The sequence below is a fragment of the Choloepus didactylus genome, chromosome 1 (assembly GCF_015220235.1).
Source record: "Choloepus didactylus isolate mChoDid1 chromosome 1, mChoDid1.pri, whole genome shotgun sequence".
NCBI classification, from domain to species: Eukaryota; Metazoa; Chordata; class Mammalia; order Pilosa; family Megalonychidae; genus Choloepus; species Choloepus didactylus.
Window position 1 is genome coordinate 200,249,494 of NC_051307.1, and position 22,272 is coordinate 200,271,765.

General features: G+C 50.6%; 1 protein-coding gene across 6 annotated transcripts in view; it reads left to right on the forward strand.

Annotated features, from left to right (window-relative positions):
- DHX30 (DExH-box helicase 30) overlaps positions 1-22,251 on the forward strand; it is a 31,571-nt gene extending 9,320 nt beyond the window's left edge. For 3 of the 6 annotated variants that reach the window (XM_037849893.1, XM_037849901.1, XM_037849885.1), the window contains 19 exons: positions 2,605-2,700; positions 10,686-10,816; positions 11,491-11,601; positions 13,918-14,219; positions 14,669-14,789; positions 15,499-15,648; positions 17,648-17,800; positions 18,117-18,953; positions 19,248-19,323; positions 19,411-19,515; positions 19,784-19,959; positions 20,214-20,420; positions 20,522-20,603; positions 20,678-20,871; positions 20,983-21,142; positions 21,258-21,415; positions 21,505-21,608; positions 21,686-21,825; positions 21,926-22,251. In XM_037849893.1, coding sequence (XP_037705821.1) covers positions 2,605-2,700; positions 10,686-10,816; positions 11,491-11,601; positions 13,918-14,219; positions 14,669-14,789; positions 15,499-15,648; positions 17,648-17,800; positions 18,117-18,953; positions 19,248-19,323; positions 19,411-19,515; positions 19,784-19,959; positions 20,214-20,420; positions 20,522-20,603; positions 20,678-20,871; positions 20,983-21,142; positions 21,258-21,415; positions 21,505-21,608; positions 21,686-21,825; positions 21,926-22,179 — 3,557 coding nt within the window. In that variant the 3' untranslated portion in view covers positions 22,180-22,251. Of the gene's footprint in view, positions 1-2,604; positions 2,701-3,844; positions 3,870-10,685; positions 10,817-11,490; positions 11,602-13,917; positions 14,220-14,668; positions 14,790-15,498; positions 15,649-17,647; positions 17,801-18,116; positions 18,954-19,247; positions 19,324-19,410; positions 19,516-19,783; positions 19,960-20,213; positions 20,421-20,521; positions 20,604-20,677; positions 20,872-20,982; positions 21,143-21,257; positions 21,416-21,504; positions 21,609-21,685; positions 21,826-21,925 lie in introns of those variants that run through there. The other 3 variants (XM_037849915.1, XM_037849907.1, XM_037849924.1) reach the window with 3 other exon arrangements.
- The last annotated feature ends 21 nt before the right edge of the window (positions 22,252-22,272 follow it).

Here is a 22,272-nt window from a genome sequence, read left to right on the forward strand (position 1 = left end):
GTCTCAGGGAAAGCTATTAATCAGAGTGTTACCACCTTGAATATTTTCCTTCAAACACACCTATCTTTTGGTGGTTTCCTGGGTATAAGGCTGAATGCACTGTCCTAACTTCTGAAAGCTGGTAGCACTTGTGGTTTGCCTCATGACCTTGGCAATTGATTGTGTGTGCCCTTGGGACATTTTATTGTTGTAGGAACTGTTCTTTCCCTCTTATGGAGTTCTTTTTACCTGCCTGTTTTTTCCTGATTATGAGATTATGAGTTCCCTAGGGTGTCATGAATCTTGAAAGGAAATGTAACATGGCGTAGAGCTTCGGGCTCCCGAGTCACTGCCTGGGGTTCAACACTGGCCCCCGCTTACACTTGCAAGGTGTTAACTTACCTGATCCTGTTTCCAAGTCCCTATCTTCAGGGGTATAGTGAAGTTTAGAGATGATATAGGAAAGGCACCTGGCTTCTGTTCTGTGCTTAGCCCTTGGTCTTTGGCATAGCAGGCCTATAAAAATGTGACTGTGTTGATCCATTTGGTTTGCAATCCTGTAGCTGATGTTCTGCTGGAGAATGATGGCCAGGCCTCAGCAAGCACACAGTGTGCTTTGAGCCTGCATGATTGAGCACTTGCTGTGTATGACACACTAGGATGGAGACACTGTTTTTAGAAATTGCTTCCTGATACTCAGGAGCATACAGTCTCAATAGGATGGGCCATTTGATAGTTCTGATAGTAACAGCTCTAGCAATTGCATCCAGTATTTTGGATGGTGACACTCTGGATCTTATGGCTACCATCTTTCTTATTAGGTAATTAAACAGAGCTGTCAGCACCTCCCAACCGGAATGCTTGTGTGCCTGGTAAATGACCTGTTACTGACCCTCTCAGCATCTTAACACAGGTTTTTGGCCTCTGAGCTGTAATATCATCATAGTCAGACTACGAAAAACAAGCTGGATTTTTAACACTCAGCACGAGACTGAAAAACCTTGGATTAGTAGCAAGCATTTTTCCTCCTGCTCCAGATCAGAAGAAGGCTCGGCGATGCTGTTAGGGGATTGTAACAACTTTCCCTCAGTTGCTGAAAATCCTTAATGAGATAATAAATAATTGTCAAGTCATATATCTTTTTTTTCTCAATCCAGTATCCCTGACTATGAATGAGGACCCTCCTCAATGGAAACAGAGAGGTTGAGCTGGTCATTTCCAGCTTTAGCTTCAAGGCAATCTTAGCTTGCAGTTAGTTCCAAGATAAACCTTGATCCTCAGCACTTTGTTACAGAAGACCCTACAGGCATTTCTGCTATAACACTATGTACATTTTCTGCAAAAATCACATACCTATAATACCATAAGAGGGGTTATGGGAAAAATAGAGTTGGGGCTATGCAACTACATCTTTATGACCAGAGTATGACCAAAAGAGTTAAGTGGTGCCTGGGAAGATGCTTTGGACCTCTAAGGCAGGCAGCTCAGTGTGATGCTTAAAAATGTACAAAAAGTACTCTAATGAGAACAGAGCTGGCAGTTGCTGTAGCAGTGCAGGTGGAAGTGGAGCTCTGAGCCAGTGGGGCTGCAGGCAAGGAGAGTGTGCAGTTGGGAGTCTGTGGGAGGAGGGCCTGAGTGCAGGGATTTCGCTTTCCCCACCCCCACTACATTTTATTATGAAAATTTTCAAAAAATACTGAAAAACTTGCGCAGTAAACACCCATCTGTCTACCATCTTGAGTTTCCATAGGCACTTTTTTTTATTTATATTTAAAATATCTGAAAGGGCTTTTACTTTTCCTCCTGACAGTTTTAATTCTACTCCTGCTTTTTAAAATCCCCTTGACTTAGAAAAATCACATTCAGACCAAGTTCTTATATGTTTAACTGATATAATTCCCCTACTTATCAATTGCTTATGACCTAATTTGCATTATAGAAATGGGCATCGTTGTAACAGAATATGCTGTTTCTCAAGTGTGTGCTGTATGTGGCCGTCTTTCCAGGCTCCTCTCCTGCTGCATTCATTACACAGAAACCAGTGGGGCCAAGAGAGCAAAGAGCTTGTGCACCTTTTCTCCAAGGTGTTAACTTTGAGAAAGAGAGAGAAGTCTCTCTGGTCTTGGATCTCAAGGGAAACCAAGTCCCTCTCTTGCCCAGTTCTTACAGGGAAAGACTGATTTGAGATCTGATGGCTGAGGTGGCTGCGAGGGGAACCCATAGCAACTGCAGGGATAGCTACATAAGTGGAAGACAGATGATCCCCTGGGTTTTCATGGGACCATGGCACTCAGCTCTCAGCTGTTGTCCTGTCTCATGCTGACAACTCAAGACTGTAGAGAAGTACCCAGGAAGGGTGTTCATCTTACAGAGGGTGGCTAAGGGAAAAGGGGCCGGGAGGTTTTGAGGGCTTTCTTGAGAGCCAAGAGGGGACCTCTACAAGGCTGTTGGATATTGCATCTATAGAAGAGGAAGGCCTTCTTCCTGTGTGGCATTGATGGCACTGTTTCTCAGAACCTGGGCTTGGCTCTCAATTGTTGCCCAGAGCTCCTCATGGACGCTCTGGGGGTCGGAAACTGTGAAGGGTGAGAACAATACTCCCTGACACTCTTTCTCTTTTCCCAGATCGGGCCCAGCACAGGCAGCGTCAGTGCAAACTTCCCCCACCCCGCCTTCCACCCATGTGTGTCAACACTGTCCCTGGAGGGACCATCTCTCGAGGTAAGGGAGGCGCCTTGCCTCCAGCACCAGCTTGGCCCAGGGTGTGTGGGGAGGTGGGTGGCAATGGGAGCCGAGATGCCAGGGCCATGGGACCTCTGGAAATTGAGTGGGGAGTGGGGTTAGCAGAGCTCTTAGAAGCCTGAGGGAGCGATCACTTGGAAAGGTCTGGTTATTCATGATCCTTGGCCATATGACTTGGACCCTCCTGTCCCCTTGGACCTCCTTGTATGGCCAGGAATAAAGCTTAGCTCAATCTGGGTATTGAGCACCAGTGTGGAGAATCCTCAAGCCTGGGCCTTCTTGGCTCCTAGGCAGTTCTGGTTCATGTGGTTCAGAGAAGCAGGATGCTTGTAGCAGGGCAGAACAGAGATTGCTGACTTGGCCCAGTGTCCTCTATCTTCGAGAGTTTGGGGATGCCTGGCATATCACTTCCCTAGTGCCTAACACCACTACTACCACCCCCAATACCACCCTTTTCTCCACCTCAAAGCACTTTACTGACATTACAGTATGGATTTCAGCCCATTTGAGAAGCTGGGCTCTTTTGATTGGAGGAGAATGTCAGACAACCTAGACAAGTGACGGCTCATTGAGGTCTCACTGGGACCCAGGGCCAGGGCCAGTAAAAGGACCCAGAGACGTTCTCTGCCCGTGAGCATCTCTACTCTTCCCTCAGATTTAGATCTTCATGAGGTCTGCTACAACCAGTGCTCTTAGCAGCCTCCCCATCCTGACAGCTGCTCTTTTCTGCTCCGTAGGCTGCCTCTTCACAACCTTCCCCTGGTTAACTGATGGAAAGACACTATTTTCAGTTCTAGAGTCTTTGCCTCCACTCAAGACAGCATGTCCACTTTAGGGTCTGTCTGTAAAGTGCTTTGAAGGTCAAGAGCTCAGGAAGGGTGCAGAGAGCACAGAGCACCTCAGTTTCTGGGTGCTGCCATGTTCCCACACAGTTTCCACAGGCCCTGCCCTCCTGTTACAGTGGTCCTGTCTGTGGACAGCAGCATAGAAATAAGCATTTACAGCCCCTCCTGCCATTTGACTTACATTTTAAAGAAATCCCACCCCCCTACCATTGCCAAAACAAGAGTTGATTGCCCTTTTTTTTTTTCTTTCTTAAAATGCCTTGTAACTCGAAAGGCTGAACGTTAACATTTCGAACATGTCAGGTGAGTGGTCTGAGAGTGTCAGATATGCTTTGGCTGAGCTTGAAGACACTTGGTTGGGGTTAACCAAGCAGCCTGGCTAGCCAGCACCTCCTTAAACACAGGCAGAGGAGAATGCTTTGGGGATGGGCAACTGCCCCCTCTGGGGCAGCCCAATTGGTGCCATGCTCTCTCTTCCCCAGAGCACAGATGCCCTGAGCCTGATTGTCACTCCTCATAGCTGTGCCTCCAGAAGGCATCCCTGGGAGTTTGCCTCTTTTGCCTTCTCTTTCTCTTAGCTGGAAAGTGTACTTGCCTCTGTTTCTTCTTTACAGAAGCAGCAGACCTCTTAGTGCACATATGATGTTGGGCCTTTCTAACACGTTTTCTAATTCTCTAGAATCTTCACTGGTAACTCTACCCTTAAAAAGGAGGTGTGCGGCAGAAACAGTCTCTCTGGTGTTCAAATAAGGAAAACAGCATCCAGAAAATGGTGGTTACTTGTATAGGTCACAGTGCACATCAGAGTCAGATTTGAAATTGGGAATAAACTACCACCACACTTCCCAACCTACCTCCCACTTCATTACCAACCTCTTATCAAGGCCTCCTTCCAAGGTAAAGGGTGCATAAATCAAGAAACTTACTACTCAGTCTTCCCCACCCACCCAGATCTGAGATATAGAACACTAGAAAGCACTATGGGATTTCACTCCCTCTGAGAGGATCTTGGGGGCCACATGGCTGGTCTCTTCTGTCCCTTCTCTCATAAAGATGTGCCCTCTTGTCTTGATGGTTTACCTCCCTGACCTCGTGGCTTCCCATATGTGGAAGGGAAAGCCGTGAGGATGGGTGACTTAATGGGGATGTGCCCTGCTCTTTGCCAACCAAATGAACTATTTCTTACCATTTTTTATCATCTGTACAATATCTAATTATGGCTAAGTTGCCATAATGTTAGCTGAGACCTCAGTTTCTTCAGTTGGAGCAAGTGTCAATGGTCCCTTCCACCCTCCCTCCACAAGTTTTGTCATTGATCCCAAAGCCTGCACTATCTTGGGCTTCCTCCTGTTGCTTTTTGCTAAGGCCTCCAAAGTTTAAGATCCTGAAATACCTTCCTTTGTATTCAGTAGATCCTTTACACCTTAACTCCATGCTGCTAGATTTGGTGGTTTAGCAAATTTAAACCAGAAGTAGATGGAGAGATCTTGGAGCCAGTAAGCCCTTTCTTTTTCCAGAACTTCTCTCTTTTCACAGGCAAAGGGGTCAACTTTCTCTCCTGAAAGAATGTGGAAAAGAAAGCTTAATGTTGGTAGAAAAGAAGCGTGTCTGGCAGAGGATCCTGAGGAAGCAGAGTGCTCCTGAGCCTCTCTAACTTTCTTCAGGGTCCTCGAGAACCAGGTTGGCAAACTTTTTCTATAGAGGGGCAGATAGTGAATATTTTAGGCTTTCTGGGTCATATGGTCTCTATTGCAGCTACTCAGTTCTGCCATTGTAAGGTGAAAGCAACCATAGATAATATGTAAACGAATGATCATGGCTGTGTGCCAATAAAGCTTTATTTATAAAAATAGCCAGTGGGTGTCAGATTTGGTTCCCAGGCTGTGCTTTTACAACCTCTGCTCTACACCAGTGGAGTGAAGATCACAAAACTAGAAGGGTTCCAAGAGCTGGCCTAAGGAGTCACCCTCATTATATAGGAAGCAGTGAGGTTTGTGGAGGTAAAATATTTGTTCAAGTTGATGCCAGCTGTTAGAGCCCAGTTAAAGTAAATGAAATAGGAAAAGGGGACAGTGAGCTCCCTAGAAGCAACTAGTTGGTTGGCACCACCTGATACTTTTTTTTTAACATAAAATTTCAAACATATGTTTGAAATGTGTTTTCTGATTACAAAAGTAGAGAAGGAAGTCTAATGAACCCCCATGTTCCTATTACCCAGCTGGAACAATTAACTCATGGTTTGCTTTGTATATACCCTTTGATTTTGGGATATCATATCATTTCAACCTCATGCTGACTAAGTAGCTGTCAGAGTAGAGTGCTACACTGAGGGCTTCATGAAGCACCAGGAAGGGCCCTGGCCCTGTTTTCTAGGTGGGGTCTTTCTTTCTAGGCTATCGTTCCCTTTAGCTTTCAGGCACTATGGTTTTCAAAGTTTGCTGTCAGCGACCCCTGCCAGTACCAAGCTTGGTAAGCTTCTGGATTCTTTTTGAGGGAATTTGGACTAATGATACTTGAAAACTATTCCTGAAGCTGGGTAGATGCCTAGACTCCTTGGAAAATTAATGCGCCACCTGGCCAAATTCAAAGCCCTTGGAATATCATGTTCTGCCTCAAGGGTTCTTGCCATCCCAGTATGGATGAGCTGGGTAGGGAGTTTTGTACAGATGCTGGTGCCCTTTTGTGAGGCGAGACAACTTCTGCTGAGTCCATCTTCCCTTTTGCCCATTCCCTGGTGAAAAAACCCCTCTGAGGAGGGCACGGAGGCAGTTGGAGTTAAGGCCTTACCACCCTGCTCCAGGTCTGTCTCTAAGGGACCTGTCCACCCAACCATCTCAGACCTCAGTGGGCAGGGGCTTCTCTAACAGCTTCTCTAACAGCCAGCATCTACAGAACACTCTGCAAAGCCTTCTTCCAAGCATTCCCATTTGCTTCTTACCACAAGATGAGTATAGCAAGGGTTTCTTAATTTTCCCAATTGATGAAACTGCCCAAGATTCACAGATGGCAAGTGGTAGAGTTGGGACTAATCCCAAGTATTAAGACTCAAATCTCATATTCTTTCCATAGGCCAGTGTGTCTCAGAATATGTTCCCCAGACCAGCAGCCTCATCATCACCTGGGAACTTGTTAGAAATGCAGATTCTGAGGCACCACTCCAGACGTAATGAATGAGAAACTCTGGGGGTGGCACCCAGCATTGTGTTTTAACAAGCTCCCCAGGGGTCCTCAAGTCAGATCTAGAATTGGGAGAATAAACAAAGAAAACTTCCCTCCCAACTTACCTCCAACTGCCCTGCTTTCCCAGGGAATGAGACATCAAGGCTTCTTGGTCTGCACTGACCCTATCCCCAACATACAGGCTCAGTCTGATTTCCAGCTGACCCAGAGCCCTGCCATAAGAGGCAGAAGAGGAATAAGACTGGCTAGGATCCAGGCATAGTAGTTTGGAAATGGACTCCCACCTGGCTTTCAAACAATTAAGGAACAGCATCTTTGGACTCACTGCTGGACCATCTCATTTCTTGGCACAGTATCCTGATGGCTGCCCACATCCGCTATTTTTCACCTTTGACCCAAGCTTTGGGGTATAAAGTTGCTCTGCTTATGTTTAAGAGGTCTTCCCTGCCCCCTTCAGATTCTTCACCAGTTCTACTTTGTAAGCTATTCAAAGGGAAACGGTGGTCCAGTTTAACCCTTACCTTGCACTACATGGTCCAGAATGCAAGCCAATTTGCCAAAGGCATGTGGGGTATTCATGAGCAATGGGGAGGAGCCAGAGGGAGCCCTCAAGTTCATTTCCTTGGATGGACATTGGGCTAAGCCTAGCACCATTTACCAAAGAGCCTATTCCCTCCCCCTGCCTCAGATCCAGAGGACGACGACTCTGTGGGTTTGAATTTGTTGGGAGAGTGAAGGATGACAGACCATCGGCTGCGGTGGGGTCTGGGGTCCTCCCGGCCAGATGGGGGCGCGCGGCGCTCGGGCCTTCCGCGTCTGCCCTCCTCTTCCGGTAGCGCTCTCGGGCTGGCAGGAGCGCCATGGTGACCGGCGGGATGCTTCCTGGCCGGGAACTCGTAGCGCGGGGCGACGGGGACGCTCGCGCATCTTCCCGTCAGGCTCCGCCCGCCCGGACCACAGCCAGGAGGCGTTCGAGCCGGAGACAGGGGAGGCCGCCGTCGTTGTTGGTGATCGGGAATGATGAATAGTGAGGGTGGCGGCGGAGTTTCGCTGGCCAAGGGCCTGGCGGGCCAGGGCCCTCTCTCCGATAGCGGCCGAGAGCGCCATCGCCTGGCGTGTCGCAGCGCTGCTGTTGTAGAGCTCAGTTTGAAACGGGCACAAATGGACCTCTGGAGCGTGGAGGTTCTGGGAGTGGAGCTCCTGCACCTGGTAAGAATAGGTGAAAGGTGCCGGACCTCGAGGGAATGGGGGAAAACAGGTAAACGTTGAACTCCCGCCGGATGGGTTAGGCCACCAAGGGTAAGCATATCCTCACCAGTGTGAGAAAGAGCCCCAAATACATGTTTCTTCAAGATCTCAAATAGAGACACAATGACTGCTCTGAAGGGCCCCCAGGTTTGTGCCTCCTGAATATGCAGTGACGGAAACTGGTGAGGGCAACCCCAGAAAGAACCAGCCTCCACCGGTGCTATAGAGCTGGACGGTGTCCCTGTGCATTGGGCCAACTGTGAGTCTAGTGGGTTACTTCAAGTTGGTTCCCGTTGTGAAATCCAACCCCCTAGCGTCTACTGAGATACTGTTTTTTTGATGGCTTGATTTTTTTTTTCAATTCAGTTTTATTGAGATATATTCACATACCCTCTAGTCATCCCCAGTGTACAATTGGTTGTTCACAGTACCATTATATAGTTGTGCATTCATCACCCAAATTAATTTTTGAAAATTTTTATTACTCCAAAAAATAAAAATAAAAATAAAAATACAAGTAAAGAAGAACACCCAAAACGTCCCATCTCTTCCATCCCCCTTATTATTCATGTAATTTTTGTTCCCATTTTTCTACTCATCTGTCCGTATACTGGATAGAGGAGTGTGAGCCACAAGTTTTCACAACCACACAGTCACACCGTATAATCTTATAGGTATCCAGTCGTGTTCAAGAATCAAGGCTACTGTGTTGCAGTTCAACAGTTTCAGGTATTTCCTTCTAGCTATTCCAATACACTAAAGCTAAAAAGGGGTATCTATATATGGATAAGAATAACCTCCAGAAACACCCTCCCCGACTCCATTTGAAAACTCTCACCCACTGAAACTTTTTCTTTCATTTTTCTTCCCCCTTTTGGTCAAGAAGACTTTAAATCTCACAATGCTTGGTCCATGCTTATCCCCAAGAGTCATGTCCCAAGTTGCTAGGGAGATTTATACCCTTGGGAGTCAGTCCCATGTAGGGGGAAGGGCAGTGAGTTTACCTGCGGAGTGGGCCTTAGAGAGAAAAATGCCACATCTGAGCCACAAAAGAGGTTCTCTGGAGAGGACTCTTAGGCAGAATTATAAGTAGCTTTAGCCCTCTCCTTGCGGTAACAAACTTCATAAGGGCAAGCCCCAAGATCAAGGGCTCGGCCTTCTGAACTGGTAGTCCCCAGTGCTTGTGAGAATATCAGTAATTCCCTAAGTGGGGAAGTTTAATATTTTCGCATTTTTCTCCAGTCTCTCATGGGGGCTTTGCAAATAAATTTTTATTCTCTGCCCAAATTACTTTGGGATGTTTCACGGTTTCACATTAACCTGTACAAACCAACTAGATCTCACTTCCTATTCAAAGTTCCATGTAATTATGGTGTTTGAATAAACTGACCATACAGTTTAAATTGTTTAGTGTGCTAAAGAAAATATAGATTTTCCATCAACGGTTTGATTCTTAATTGCTTGACAAATGATCATTTAGAGGGAGACAGGGCCAGGCAGGACCCTCTATCCTGGCCAGTTGACACAGAGTCTACCCCAAGGAAACAGCCTCTGGTACTTCCTGGTTTGCTCCCTTTCTCCAGGAATTCTTTACCCAGACAACTGGGGTTACATAAGAATCAGAGGAGCCTTTTCGAAATACAGAGGCTTCAAGGTATCTGGTGCTGTGAAAAAGCTCCCCAGATGATGATGATGATGACACATGCAGGTGCAGGATGCACACATGCATACACACACAGCCCACAAACTTCCTTTTTGGAGCTGGTTTAATGTTGAATATGATGTCAGAGACTGTGGATGGAGATTGAAAGGCCTCCCATCTCCCCTGCAGGTCTCTGACCATAAATCTCCTTGAAGGGCCAGTCCGGGTGGTTTCAGAGATTGGCCCTTCCTTCTGTTTCTAGTCACACCCGGCAGGCATCTTTATAGCCTGGCTAGGCCCCATGTCTGGCAGAAGCTGCCTCCAGGTGGACATCTGCTCTTTTGTGCTCTGGGAATTGCCCAAAGAACAAGTTAAAGAAGTGAGGTACCTCTCCTGATGTCTGATGCATCCTGTATTTGACTCCAGAGATCTCGGAGAGGAAGAGCTCATGCCCATGTCTCAGTCATGGCCTCTAATCAGTATCCCTTCACGTGGTCTGGCTCTCGGAGACCTTTTGCATGGTGTTGAAGTACAGTTAAGAGCTGGAGTCTGGTTTTCATACTCAGGACCTCATCATTAGCGACATGGGGCCAACCCTCCCTTTTTTGTGTGTCTTTCACTTAGGAGGGGCTTGCACTGTATTGGTCTCTAGTTTCTTTGTGTGTGTGGTGTCTTTTTTTTTTTTTTTTTTAATAAGTGCCTTTCTTTTCTTCCTTCAGATACCAGACTAGGGGAGTTGTTGGCCATGCAGGCTTCTGTCGCTGATGTAATAAATCAGATAATCGGATGAGAGGGGGGTGTGAACTGGTTGCCCTCTGTGGTGTGTGGTCATTCTCCTTCCTTCAGGAAATGGTTATGCAAGTAGATGTGGCCCTGCTGTCCCCTGTAACCATTAAAGGCATCCTTTCTCCTTTTCCACAATATTCTTGGGTGGTCTGGGGTCATGTCCTCGGAATCCAGCCCAGGGTTGCCCTGCTACAGATCCCATGGAATTGGTAATTTTTAAAGGAAAACAAAGAACTGTAATGCTTTTGTTCTTATTTTCTTAGCTTCTAGGGACCTATTAAAAGAGTTCCCACAGCCCAAAAACCTTCTCAACAGTGTGATTGGAAGAGCCCTCGGCATCTCACATGCAAAAGACAAACTTGTCTACGTGCACACAAATGGACCAAAGAAAAAGGTAATTACGCTAGTGGCCAGGAGAGGCATTGGTCTGACTTCCAGGAAGGAGACTGGCCACGTCTCTCTCCCTTAGATGTTTTTGTCAAGGAGGCTGTAGACTGGGTCTTCTGAATTGGAAACGATTCAGCAGTGAATCTCAGAGCAAGGCTAGGTTTGAAGAAGAGCCAGAGAATATGTATCCTTAGTTTAGAAAAGGGGAACACACAGGGCAGGAGTTGCAAGGAGTTCTCCCCTTCTCTGAGACAGGCCTCTGCGCTAATCCCTGGCTTTGGTCTTCCACTGACTAATTGGGACTGCAGATGGCTAGAGTTGATGTTGAGAACTAGTACTGCTAGAGTCTTGTGGGGTCTGGGGCCCACAGAAGCATGTAGGTAAACCATTCTGAATGAAGATTTGTAAAGATAAAGATGGGGCCCACTTTGCCATTTGGCCAGAGCATGGTACCTTGAGGAATCAAAACAACTTGAGGTGGGAGGAATGGTTGGAGGATGGGAGAGTTAGAGCCTTAGGAGGAGTTACGGATGGGGTTGGGGTTGTGCCCTGCCCTCTCAACTTGGAGCCTACCCCATGACTGCTGTGAGGTCCACAGCTTTGCCATTGGTTCTCCAAGTGGTTTGCAACAATCTTCTCTCTGGAGAGGTGTGGGTCCTGAGTCTTTCCTCTCTTCCCCAGAAAGTCACCCTGCACATAAAGTGGCCCAAGAGCGTGGAAGTAGAAGGTTATGGCAGCAAGAAGATTGACGCTGAGCGGCAAGCTGCAGCTGCAGCTTGTCAGCTATTCAAGGTGACCCTCCCCTAGTGGAAGCCATGTGGACCTCCTTCCTGGGAAACCCCTTGTCCCTTGCTCTGATGGTCTTTCTGGTGCCAGGTGCATGTTGGTAGACTGACAGGCAGTTCAACCACTCACCCTTCCTGAACCCTTCCTACCTCCTAGCTCCCTTTTTGGTGTTCAGCAAGTGAGGGTACAGTTTTTTTGTTGTTGTTTGCCACTACGGTTAACTACTTTCTGTGGTTTTAGAAGCCACAGAGAAGAATGCCCTTGTGAAATCACTCCATGTTAACAGCACTGTGGATTTGTCTGATTCTGGTTTCGGCCTTCCATTTTCTCTTATTTCATATGGGTTTTTCCCTGTATCCACATTATACTGTGCTATTTCCTTCTTTCACTTCATAATGGTTGGATATGGATTGCTTGCAGTTTTTTTGTTACCCAGTATTTGCTGGGTCTTCAGCGTTGTCGTGAACCTTTCTGTCCATCCCTAACTGACATCAGGGCTGTATCAGCCTTGAACGTTCCCTCGGGTTCCTGGGTCTTCATCTCTGCTCAAATAAGGACAAGGCTGTAGGATGTGTATTTCCTCAGCTTCTTTCTACCTTATGGTCATCAGGCCTTCATTGTCCCTGTCTCCTACCTGCATCTGAGGAGGGTTTTTCTTCTGTCATGGACCCCCACATCACCCTTCTCTCTTGCCCATATTTCTCTGTGTCTCTTCTCCACTCCTTCCTCTATCCTTTCGTTTAATCTTCAGATTCTTCCTTTCTGATTCTTTTTTGTAGGCCTCAAACCTCTTTCTGTGTTTCTAATTCCTTCCCTCACCCTGCTTCCACTGCATACAGCTATCTGGGATTGTGGTTTGCCTTGTCTCCACCCTCCTCCAGTGACATTGCCTTCTCCTGGTTGCTCATTCCTAGCAGACCCTCAGTATTTTTTTAGTGCTCAGTTTGCTCAAAGGTTCTGTGGCTTTGGCACTGCCACACCGCCTCCTCCTCAGCCCCTGGGTTACACCTGCTTCTTTCCCTCTGGGGCACTCTTGGGTTCCTCTTCCTCTCTCACCCTCTGTAGACATCTCCTTTCTTTACCCCTTTTCCCTGGGGAAAACTTATCTCTGTTAGGTTCAACTGTACCTTATGTGTTTTAGGTCTTAAAACTTTTCATCCACCTTAGTTCACCTCTACCTCAGTGGTTATCAACTGGGGTTATTTTGCCCCCTCGCCCCCCCAGGGGACATTTGACAATGTGTAGAGACATTTGTGGTTACCACAACTGGGAATGTGCTACTGGCATCTAGTAAGTAGGGGTCAGGGATGCTGCTAAGTATCCTACAATGCAGAAACCCCCCCCCCCCCCGCAACAAAGAATTACTTGGCCCAAAGTGTCAGCAGTGCTCAGGGTGAGGGATCCTGCTCTACTTGGATGTTTGAAGGTCCTTTCAACCCAGCCTGTCTGAAAGAGTTCATGTCGACCCTCCCCTTCCTTTTCCCCTTGCCGGTCTGTGTAGAGCCTTTCATGTCAGTATCTGGATTCCCCAACCTTTAGCTCTTCCCTGTTGCCCCATGTTCCCTTGGGGAGTCAGTTACCAAGTCTTAGGAATCTGTATCCACATGTGTGCTGTGTGTCCTCTCCTTACAGTGCTTAGAAGAGTTCAGTTCAATGTATTTCTAATTTTTTAGACCCTGGTTGCCTGAATTTTGTTCTACCTCTAAGATTGTGAGCTTCTCCAGGGCAGAAACCAGCTCTCATGTCTCCTATGATACTCAAGGTTGCCAGCGCATTCCTTTACATATGCTAGAGATACAGGAAATGTTTTAGTTGAAATTTTCTGTGGAAAAGAATGAAGCCATAATACTTAATTTTTTTTAATAGAACATTTTGGTATAAATGGTTTAGAAAAAACTTTCATGTTATTTATGTAAAATATATTGCCAGCATAGGATTCTTATGTCAGGAGGTGTGACAATTTTTTGAAGTGGCTTCATGTTTCATGATTGCAATATTCACTGATGCTTCCTAGATCACTGTGTGAATTTATCTGCTTTTCCATTGTCTTCTGTGATTTTCAGTTTTGTTATGGTTTTCTTCTTCTTTTTTTTTTTTTTTTGGTCTAATCAGCGTAGGGATTTACCTTGTCATTTTCATTTGACAACGCTAGATATTCCAAGTGTCTTTTCTGCACCCAATTCTAGATTAGGGGCGGAAGTGGGTGGATGGGTAAAAAGCATGGCTCCTGCACAAGTGGAATTTGTGGTGTATGGCTGGGTGTGATCCAGGCAGACACACATGAGGGTGGTTTGGACCCTCACAATGCCCCTTTCCCCCCAGGGCTGGGGTCTGCTGGGTCCCCGGAATGAGCTGTTTGATGCAGCCAAATATCGTGTGCTAGCTGATCGCTTTGGCTCCCCGGCTGACAGCTGGTGGCGCCCGGAGCCCACCATGCCACCCACTTCCTGGCGGCAGGTGAATTCCGAGAACATCCGGCCAGGGGGACCTGGGGGCCTATCCCGCCCCTTGGGCCGGGAGGAAGAGGAGGATGAGGAGGAAGAGCTAGAAGAGGGGACCATCGATGGCACCGACTTCCTGTCTGTGACCCAGCAGGACTCCCACACCCCGCTCAGGGACTCGAGGTAGAGCTGGAGGTGGGGATCTGCACCCCTCCGTGGGATGGGGGATATTTCCTGAGAGCCTTCTCCGAGGTGGGAGGGCCCCTGCTCCGGTTCGAACTTGTGCGTCCCATGTTGATTGGCGTGTCTGCCTGTTCTTGGGGGAGAGCCACTGTGAGACTGGGCTTAGCAAAACAGCAACGTGTGCCCACCATCCAGCTCACACTTGGGTCCTTCAGGGGTCCAGCAGCCACACTGCCTGCCTTCTGCCCTCTGATCTGTGGGGAAACTGAGACATCATTAGTCTGGTGTGTATCTGTGAGAGGATCACAGGTGAAGCCCCCTTTTTTTCCATACCTCTTGGCTGCCTTCTGAAACAGTGCAGTGTCCTAGCCCCTTGGGTCTTGGAGCCTGTGGTGAAATTGGCTCAGCAGCAGGTAGAAGTTTCTCACCTAAACTTTTGGTCCTCTTAGGGGGGGCTCCTTTGAAATGACAGATGACGACAGTGCTATTAGGGCCCTGACCCAGTTCCCGCTGCCCAAGAACCTTCTGGCCAAGGTGATTCAGATTGCAACTTCATCCTCCACAGCTAAGGTGAGTTGGGACTTCACCAAGTGCATGCATGTGGGACACTGGCCTGGTCATGTCTGCTTTTGCTTATAGACAGGTAGGAGGAAAGCTACAGGTATAGTGGGAGGGCCAAGGGTTTCCTGTTTCTTGGCCTGTTACCTAGGCTGGCTGGAAGAACTAAGGCTCTCCTGATAAGCAGCATGGACAGAAGTCACAAAACAGGAGCATAGGGAATGGGGCTGGGTTCTGTGGGACTGGAAGATCCAAAGCATAAGTGCTTGTATGTGGAGGAATTATGGCCACGGGTGGATGTCCTGCTGAGATGTGAATTTCATCTTTGCTGCCAAGCCGTGGGGTTTTTGTTAAGCAGAGCCTCTGTCCAGGTGCAAGACTTTTTACTCCCCTGAAAGTGCCTGGTTCATGTGCATAGAGACAGCTTAAACCCAAATCTGCCAACACACCTGTTGCCTTGAAGGTGCTTAGAGGACAGTAGACTAGAAGGACAGGTGGTGGCATTGCCCAGATATCTTGTGCTGTGGAAATGGCAGTACCACAGCAGAAGGGAGCCCCCAGCCCCACGGGGGTCTGCTTCTGGCTGCAGAGTGGCAGATCTGGAGTGGTTAATATTTGGTGCCTGCTGAGCTGGGGGTTAGTTCCATCTCTGGGTTCCTTGCTGCAAATTGCTTTTCCTTCCCTGCTTGCTCTGTAATCATCTCTTCTGCCCTCTGTGTAGAACCTCATGCAGTTTCATACTGTGGGCACAAAGACCAAGCTGTCTACCCTCACCCTGCTCTGGCCCTGCCCCATGACCTTTGTCGCCAAAGGGCGCCGCAAAGCAGAGGCCGAGAATAAGGCGGCAGCCTTGGCCTGCAAGAAACTGAAGGTGAGTTCTGGAGGGACCCTGGTGTGATGCCTGAGGATGTCTCGGAGCTCCTCTCTGCCCTCGCCTATTGGTCCAGTTTTCCACGAAATGGATGGAACTTCACCCTGGCCCCGCATATTGGGTGGCCATGCCTTTCCATGTCAGGCTGTGTGGCTGTGGTTCCCAGGACTGCCCTCGAGACCCTTTGGACTTTGGAGATGCTTCGCCTGTGAGCTCAGCCTTCTCAGTGCTGTTGGCCAGATCCTGGGGGAAGCTGAGAGGAACATGCCTGTGTTGAGTGGAACACTTGGTGTTGAGAAAGATTTTATAGCCTGGATTTTCTGGCCAAAATGAATAATGGGACGTTTACCTGGAGTGGTGAGTGAGGAAGTGATCAGCATCGAGGTGAAGGCAGCGTTGCTTGACAGCTGGCGTTTACGCTGACAAGGCTCAGGAGTTGAGTTGCTGCCACAGGAGTGTGAGCTAGCATTGTGCTGTGCCTGCCCGAGAAGTTAGTAATCTGAACCCACATCAGGAGAGGTTTAGTATGCAGAAGAGGTGAGGATATTGGCCCTGCTTTACTCTGAATGGTCAGAGTGAAGCCCCTTAGGTGATACCTTTGGCCCTGGGAGCCACGTTTTAGATACAGCTGATCCTGAGAGGTCATGAGAACCTGGAGAATAGACAAGGAAGGGGGCCAGTGAAGTGGCAAGATTGAAGAGGGAAGGGAAGTGTTCTCTGTGTCTCAGGAGGGCAGAAATAGGACTGAAAGCTAGAACTTGGAGAAAGTTGTAATTTTAGCCTAATGTTCACAAACACTGAAGATCAGAAGCATCCCAGAAGGGAGAGGCCCATCTAGGGAAGAAGCAAGCTTCCAGTTGGCAGCAGTGCTCAGAGAGAAGCTGCATGGCCTCTTGTCAGAGAGGCTCAAGAGTAAAATCCACGCAGTGCTGGGGGAGGGTGGAAGCCCTCTCCTGCTGCGAGACGGCTGTGTTGGCATGTTCCGCGGTCTGGGGAGTCGATCCCTGTCTCTGAAATGCTTACGGCTACTATGCCAGGAAGTCCAGAGGGAAGGGGATTGGTCCTGAGGGGAAGGGACTTCTCGAAGGATCTCAGTTGGCTGTTTCATGCAAATGGCAGCAAACAACAGGATCAACTAGGGCAAAATAAACAACTGTGTGGAAAGCCTGTGAGTGCTTAAAGAGACTGATTCACTGAGACATCAGTATAGATATGTCTCGCTTTAAACATCACAGAAGTTCCTGAAAAGTTATGTGTAAATGAAATAATTGCAAACATACCGTGAGAGCTTGGTGTCTGAAGGGCTAAGGAGGGTGAGGAAAATCAGACATTATGGATGACAAGACTTGTAGGGAAAAATGGCTGTGGTTTTACCTGTTTGCATGAGGTGTCAGAATGCCTTGTTTTATATCTGCTGGGATGGCTTTGGGCATGTAGTGAAATAAAATATGTATTTTCCTTTCAATGGCTTATTTTATCAAGTTGCATAAATAGACCCTCAAAGGAAACTCCATGCACATTCATATGTGATGGGGTCACACATGGACCAGGTGCTCTGCAAGGAGCAGGAGGTGGGGTGGCAGGTGAACTCAAAAGCCTTGTGGGGGAGGCTTTGGTGAGGCAGCCAAGGAAGAGGGAGCCTTTGAAGGGTGTGTTATGGGGTCTCTGGGGGCCTGCAGGGCTCAGCTGGTCTTAGAGGTTCGTTTTGGGAATTCCTAGAGGTAAGATTGGGCTATTGTGGGGCCCTCAGCTACTCAGGGTGAGCCTTCTCCTCAGGGGCTTCACTTCTCTGAGTGAACTTTTTGAATTATTTTTTTCCTTTGGAGATTCACATTTACCTAGCTCCTAATTTCTCCCTCCTTCACCACGTCAGCTGAAACCAAAATCTCTTAGAAAAGATATTGCTGAGCACGACTTCTCTCCTGGAGCTCCTGAGCCTGTCTGGGCCAGTTCTTTGGGAGGCCGGAGGATAGACTGAGCCGTACATGTCCCTCTGCAGAGCCTGGGCCTGGTGGACAGGAATAACGAGCCGCTCACCCATGCCATGTATAACCTGGGCTCCCTGCGAGAGCTGGGCGAGACCCAGCGCCGACCGTGTACCATCCAGGTGCCCGAGCCCATCCTCTGCAAGATAGAGACCTTCCTGAACCACGTAAGAGGGCCCCTTCCCTGCCCCAGCCCCGCAACCCTCTGCCTTCAGCTGCTCTGGTCTGAAAGCCTCCACCTTTGGGGTCAGTCAGGGCTGACTCACTCTATATTCCCCCCTGAGTGTGGAGCCTGGGAGGCCCCTGCCCTGAGCAGCCGAGTGCTGCTCATGAGGTCCCAGGGCAGTCAGTGGACTGAGGGCTCTGCCCTGTGGGTTGGGCCACAATAGCTGACCCAGGCAAATCCTGTGGAGGGGCTGACTATGGGTGAAGGAGGAAGATGGCATTTCTCTTTGACCGTTTTGCTTGCCTCCCCACCTGCAGTTCCCTGTGGACACTTCATGGATCACTCCTGAGCCCCGTCTGCAGAGCAATGACATCTTGCCCCTGGGCAAGGACTCAGGGCCCCTGAGTGACCCTATCACGGGCAAGCCCTACATGCCCTTGTCAGAAACAGAGGAGGTGCGACTAAGCCAAGGCCTGCTAGAGCTGTGGCCGCAACGAGGACCAGTCTGGCAAGATGTTCCCCAGCTACCTGTGGATCCATATCGGGACACGATCCTCAATGCCATAGAGCAGCACCCGGTGGTGGTCATCGCGGGGGACACGGGCTGTGGGAAGACCACACGTATCCCCCAGCTGCTGCTGGAGCGCTACGTGGTCGAGGGCCGCGGCGCCCACTGCAATGTGATCATCACTCAGCCGCGCCGCATCTCGGCTGTCTCTGTGGCACAGCGGGTCAGCCATGAACTGGGTCCCGGCCTGCGCCGGAACGTGGGCTTCCAGGTGCGCCTGGAAAGCAAGCCGCCAGCTCGAGGCGGCGCCCTGCTCTTCTGCACTGTGGGCATCCTGCTGCGGAAGCTGCAGAGCAACCCCAGCCTGGAGGGCGTGAGCCACGTCCTCGTGGACGAGGTGCATGAGCGGGACGTGAACACGGACTTCCTGCTGATTCTACTCAAGGGCTTGCAGCGGCTGAACCCAGCCCTGCGGCTTGTGCTCATGAGCGCCACCGGTGATAATGAGCGCTTCTCCCGCTACTTTGGTGGCTGCCCCGTCATCAAGGTTCCTGGCTTCACGTACCCCGTCAAAGAGCACTACCTAGAGGACATTCTGGCCAAGCTGGGCAAGCACCAGTACCCACACCGGCACCGGCACCACGAGGTGAGGGTAACCCCATCCTACCCCACCCTGACTTCTGGCCTGTCCTCTTTGGATTCCCCTCCTTCCCATGCCTGTGGCTTGGAATGGCCTCAGGCTAGATTCTAACCCCCAAAGCCTTGGTTTCCTTGATAGAAAGACTGGGAAACATTCATACCTTCAATGGCAAGGATGTCATGAGGGTTGGAGGTGACCTGTCAAGGGCCTCTGCCTCGATGATAAGTCACATGTGGCTGTGTCCTCTGCACAACTCCTTGCTCTGGGGCTGTGACTGTGGCCTTTCTTCCCCTACCCCAGTCGGAGGATGAATGCATACTTGATCTGGACCTTGTGACGGATCTGATTCTGCACATCGATGCCCGTGGGGAGCCAGGTGGGTGCTTTCCCCTCCTTCCCTCTGCCCATCCTGACTCCGTGTCTGCTGGGAGCGCCTGGCTCATGCCTGCAGGGCTCCTTCCAGGTGGGATCCTGTGCTTTCTGCCTGGCTGGCAGGAGATCCGAGGGGTGCAGCAGCGGCTCCAGGAGGCCCTGGGCATGCATGAGAGCAAGTACCTCATCCTGCCAGGTGAGACCCCTTGGCGGGAGGGGTGGTGGACCCATGAAATGAGACTTATCCTCTGCTCTGGGTCGGGCATCCATGTGGGACTCAACGGGTCTGGGATTCTGATCAAGTGGTACCATTCTTGCTGGCTTTGTGACCTTCAAGTGGGGATGTCATTTTTTGCGCCTCAGTTTCACCAAAATAGGGTCCAAGTGCTTGCTCTGGCCTCCTTCCAGGGGGAGGTTTTGGCTGGAGCAGTGCCCATAACCGGTGTGTCCTTACCGCCCATCAGTGCACTCCAACACCCCCATGATGGACCAGAAGGCCATATTCCAGCAGCCTCCAGTTGGGGTGCGCAAGATCGTCTTGGCAACCAATATCGCTGAGACCTCCATCACCATCAACGACATCGTGCATGTGGTGGACAGTGGTCTGCACAAGGAGGAGCGCTACGACCTAAAGACCAAGGTGGCACCCGGACCCCTGCCCAAGCCAGGCACAGCCAGCCCCTGGGGAAGGACTCCAAGTTCTGAGTTGGTGGCCATCCCAGATCTGTCTGGGACCTGCTGTGTGTGTCTGGCGAAGGCCACCCTTGTGTAGTGGGGGTTGGGGATGGTAGTGGCGGGTGAGGCTGAGTGAAGGCTAGCAGTGAGAAAAGCCCTGGGGAAGGCCAGAGGTGGCCTGAGGTGTCCGTGTTGCTGCTCACCTGCCTCCCTCCACAGGTGTCCTGCCTGGAGACTGTGTGGGTGTCCAGAGCAAACGTGATCCAGCGCCGGGGCCGGGCAGGCCGCTGCCAGTCAGGCTTTGCCTACCACCTGTTCCCACGCAGCCGGCTAGAGAAAATGGCCCCCTTCCAGGTGCCGGAGATCCTGCGCACGCCTCTTGAGAACCTGGTGCTGCAAGCCAAAATCCACATGCCTGAGAAGACGGTGTGGCATGGGCAGGGCTGGGTGAGAGCTGGGCAGGGGCTGGCCTCTGGAATGGGCAGGCAGGAGACACGCTCACGGTGGGCTCTGGCATGTTCTTGTAGGCAGCGGAGTTCCTCTCCAAGGCTGTAGACAGTCCAGACATCAAGGCCGTGGACGAGGCTGTGACCTTGCTCCAGGAGATCGGTGAGTGGCAGCTGGGCTGGCCTGGGCAGCCGTGTGGCTGTAAAGGGTGGACACTGACAGCTGGGCTGTTGCAGGGGTGCTGGACCAGCGGGAGGACCTGACCATCCTGGGGCAGCGCCTGGCCCACATCTCCACTGACCCCCGGCTGGCCAAGGTTATAGTGCTGGCTGCCATCTTCCGTTGCCTGCATCCACTGCTGGTGGTGGTTTCCTGCCTCACCCGGGACCCCTTTAGCAGCAGCCTGCAGAATCGGGCGGAGGTGAACAAGGTCAGGCCCAGCCCTTTCCCACAGCCCTCTGGTCCTCCCTTACCTTCCATCCCACAGTCCTCAGGTGGCTGCCCCTACTCCTTCCCGTGACCCTGGGACCGTCTGCTCCAGGTGAAGGCACTGTTGAGCCATGACAGCGGCAGTGACCACCTGGCCTTTGTGCGGGCTGTAGCCGGCTGGGAGGAGGTATTGCACTGGCAGAACCGCAGCTCCCGTGAGAACTACCTGGAGGAAAACCTCCTCTATGCACCCAGCCTGCGCTTCATCCACGGTCAGCTGGGCCCCATCCCCGCCCCCTCCCACCCCACTGGGCCAGCGTGATGACCTGTCACCTCAGCCTTGTGGCTAGAAGGCCCTAGATTCACCCCATGCTTTGCCCCCACCAGGCCTCATCAAGCAGTTCTCAGAGAACATTTACGAAGCTTTCCTGGTGGGGAAGCCCTCCGACTGCACCCTGGCCTCTGCCCAGTGCAACGAGTACAGTGAGGAAGAGGAGCTGGTGAAGGGTGTGCTGATGGCAGGTCTCTACCCCAACCTCATCCAGGTGCTGGCTTGGGTGGGGAGCTGACCGTGCCCCAGCCTCCTTTCCTTCTCCAGGCCCAGCCCCATCCACCTTTTCCTCTATCACTGCAGGCGAGACAGGGCAAGGTGACCCGGCAGGGGAAGTTCAAGCCCAACAGTGCTACATATAGGACCAAGTCAGGCAACATCCTGCTGCACAAGTCGACCATTAACAGGTGGGGTGCAGGCATGACTAGGTGGGGCAACTGGGAAGGGCTAGAAGAGTGGCCTCACCCAGTCCTACATTCCCCAGGGAAGCCACACGGCTGCGGAGCCGATGGCTGACATATTTCATGGCTGTCAAGTCCAATGGCAGCATCTTCGTGCGGGACTCCTCCCAGGTGCACCCCCTGGCTGTGCTGCTACTGACCGACGGGGACGTCCATATCCGAGGTGGGTTCCTATGTGCTTACTACCCTCACTGCCCCTTGGGTGGGCCGGGTCCCCAGGACCGGGCTTCCCCTTGACTTCTTAATACCTCTCCTTCCTTCAGATGATGGGCGCCGGGCCACCATCTCACTGAGTGACAGTGACCTGCTGAGGCTGGAGGGAGACTCCCGCACTGTGCGACTGCTGAGGGAGCTGCGCCGGGCCCTGGGCCGCATGGTCGAGCGCAGCCTGCGCAGCGAGCTGTCTGCCCTTCCACCCAGCGTGCAGCAGGAGCATGGGCAGCTGCTGGCCCTGTTGGCAGAGTTGCTGCGCGGACCCTGTGGCAGCTTTGATGTGCACAAGACAGCTGATGACTGAGCCCTGCTTCCGCTGGGCTATGTACAGAGTGCAAATGTTTATTTAAAATAAAGTTCTATTTATCCCTTGTGAGCACTGTTATCCCCCAGAGGC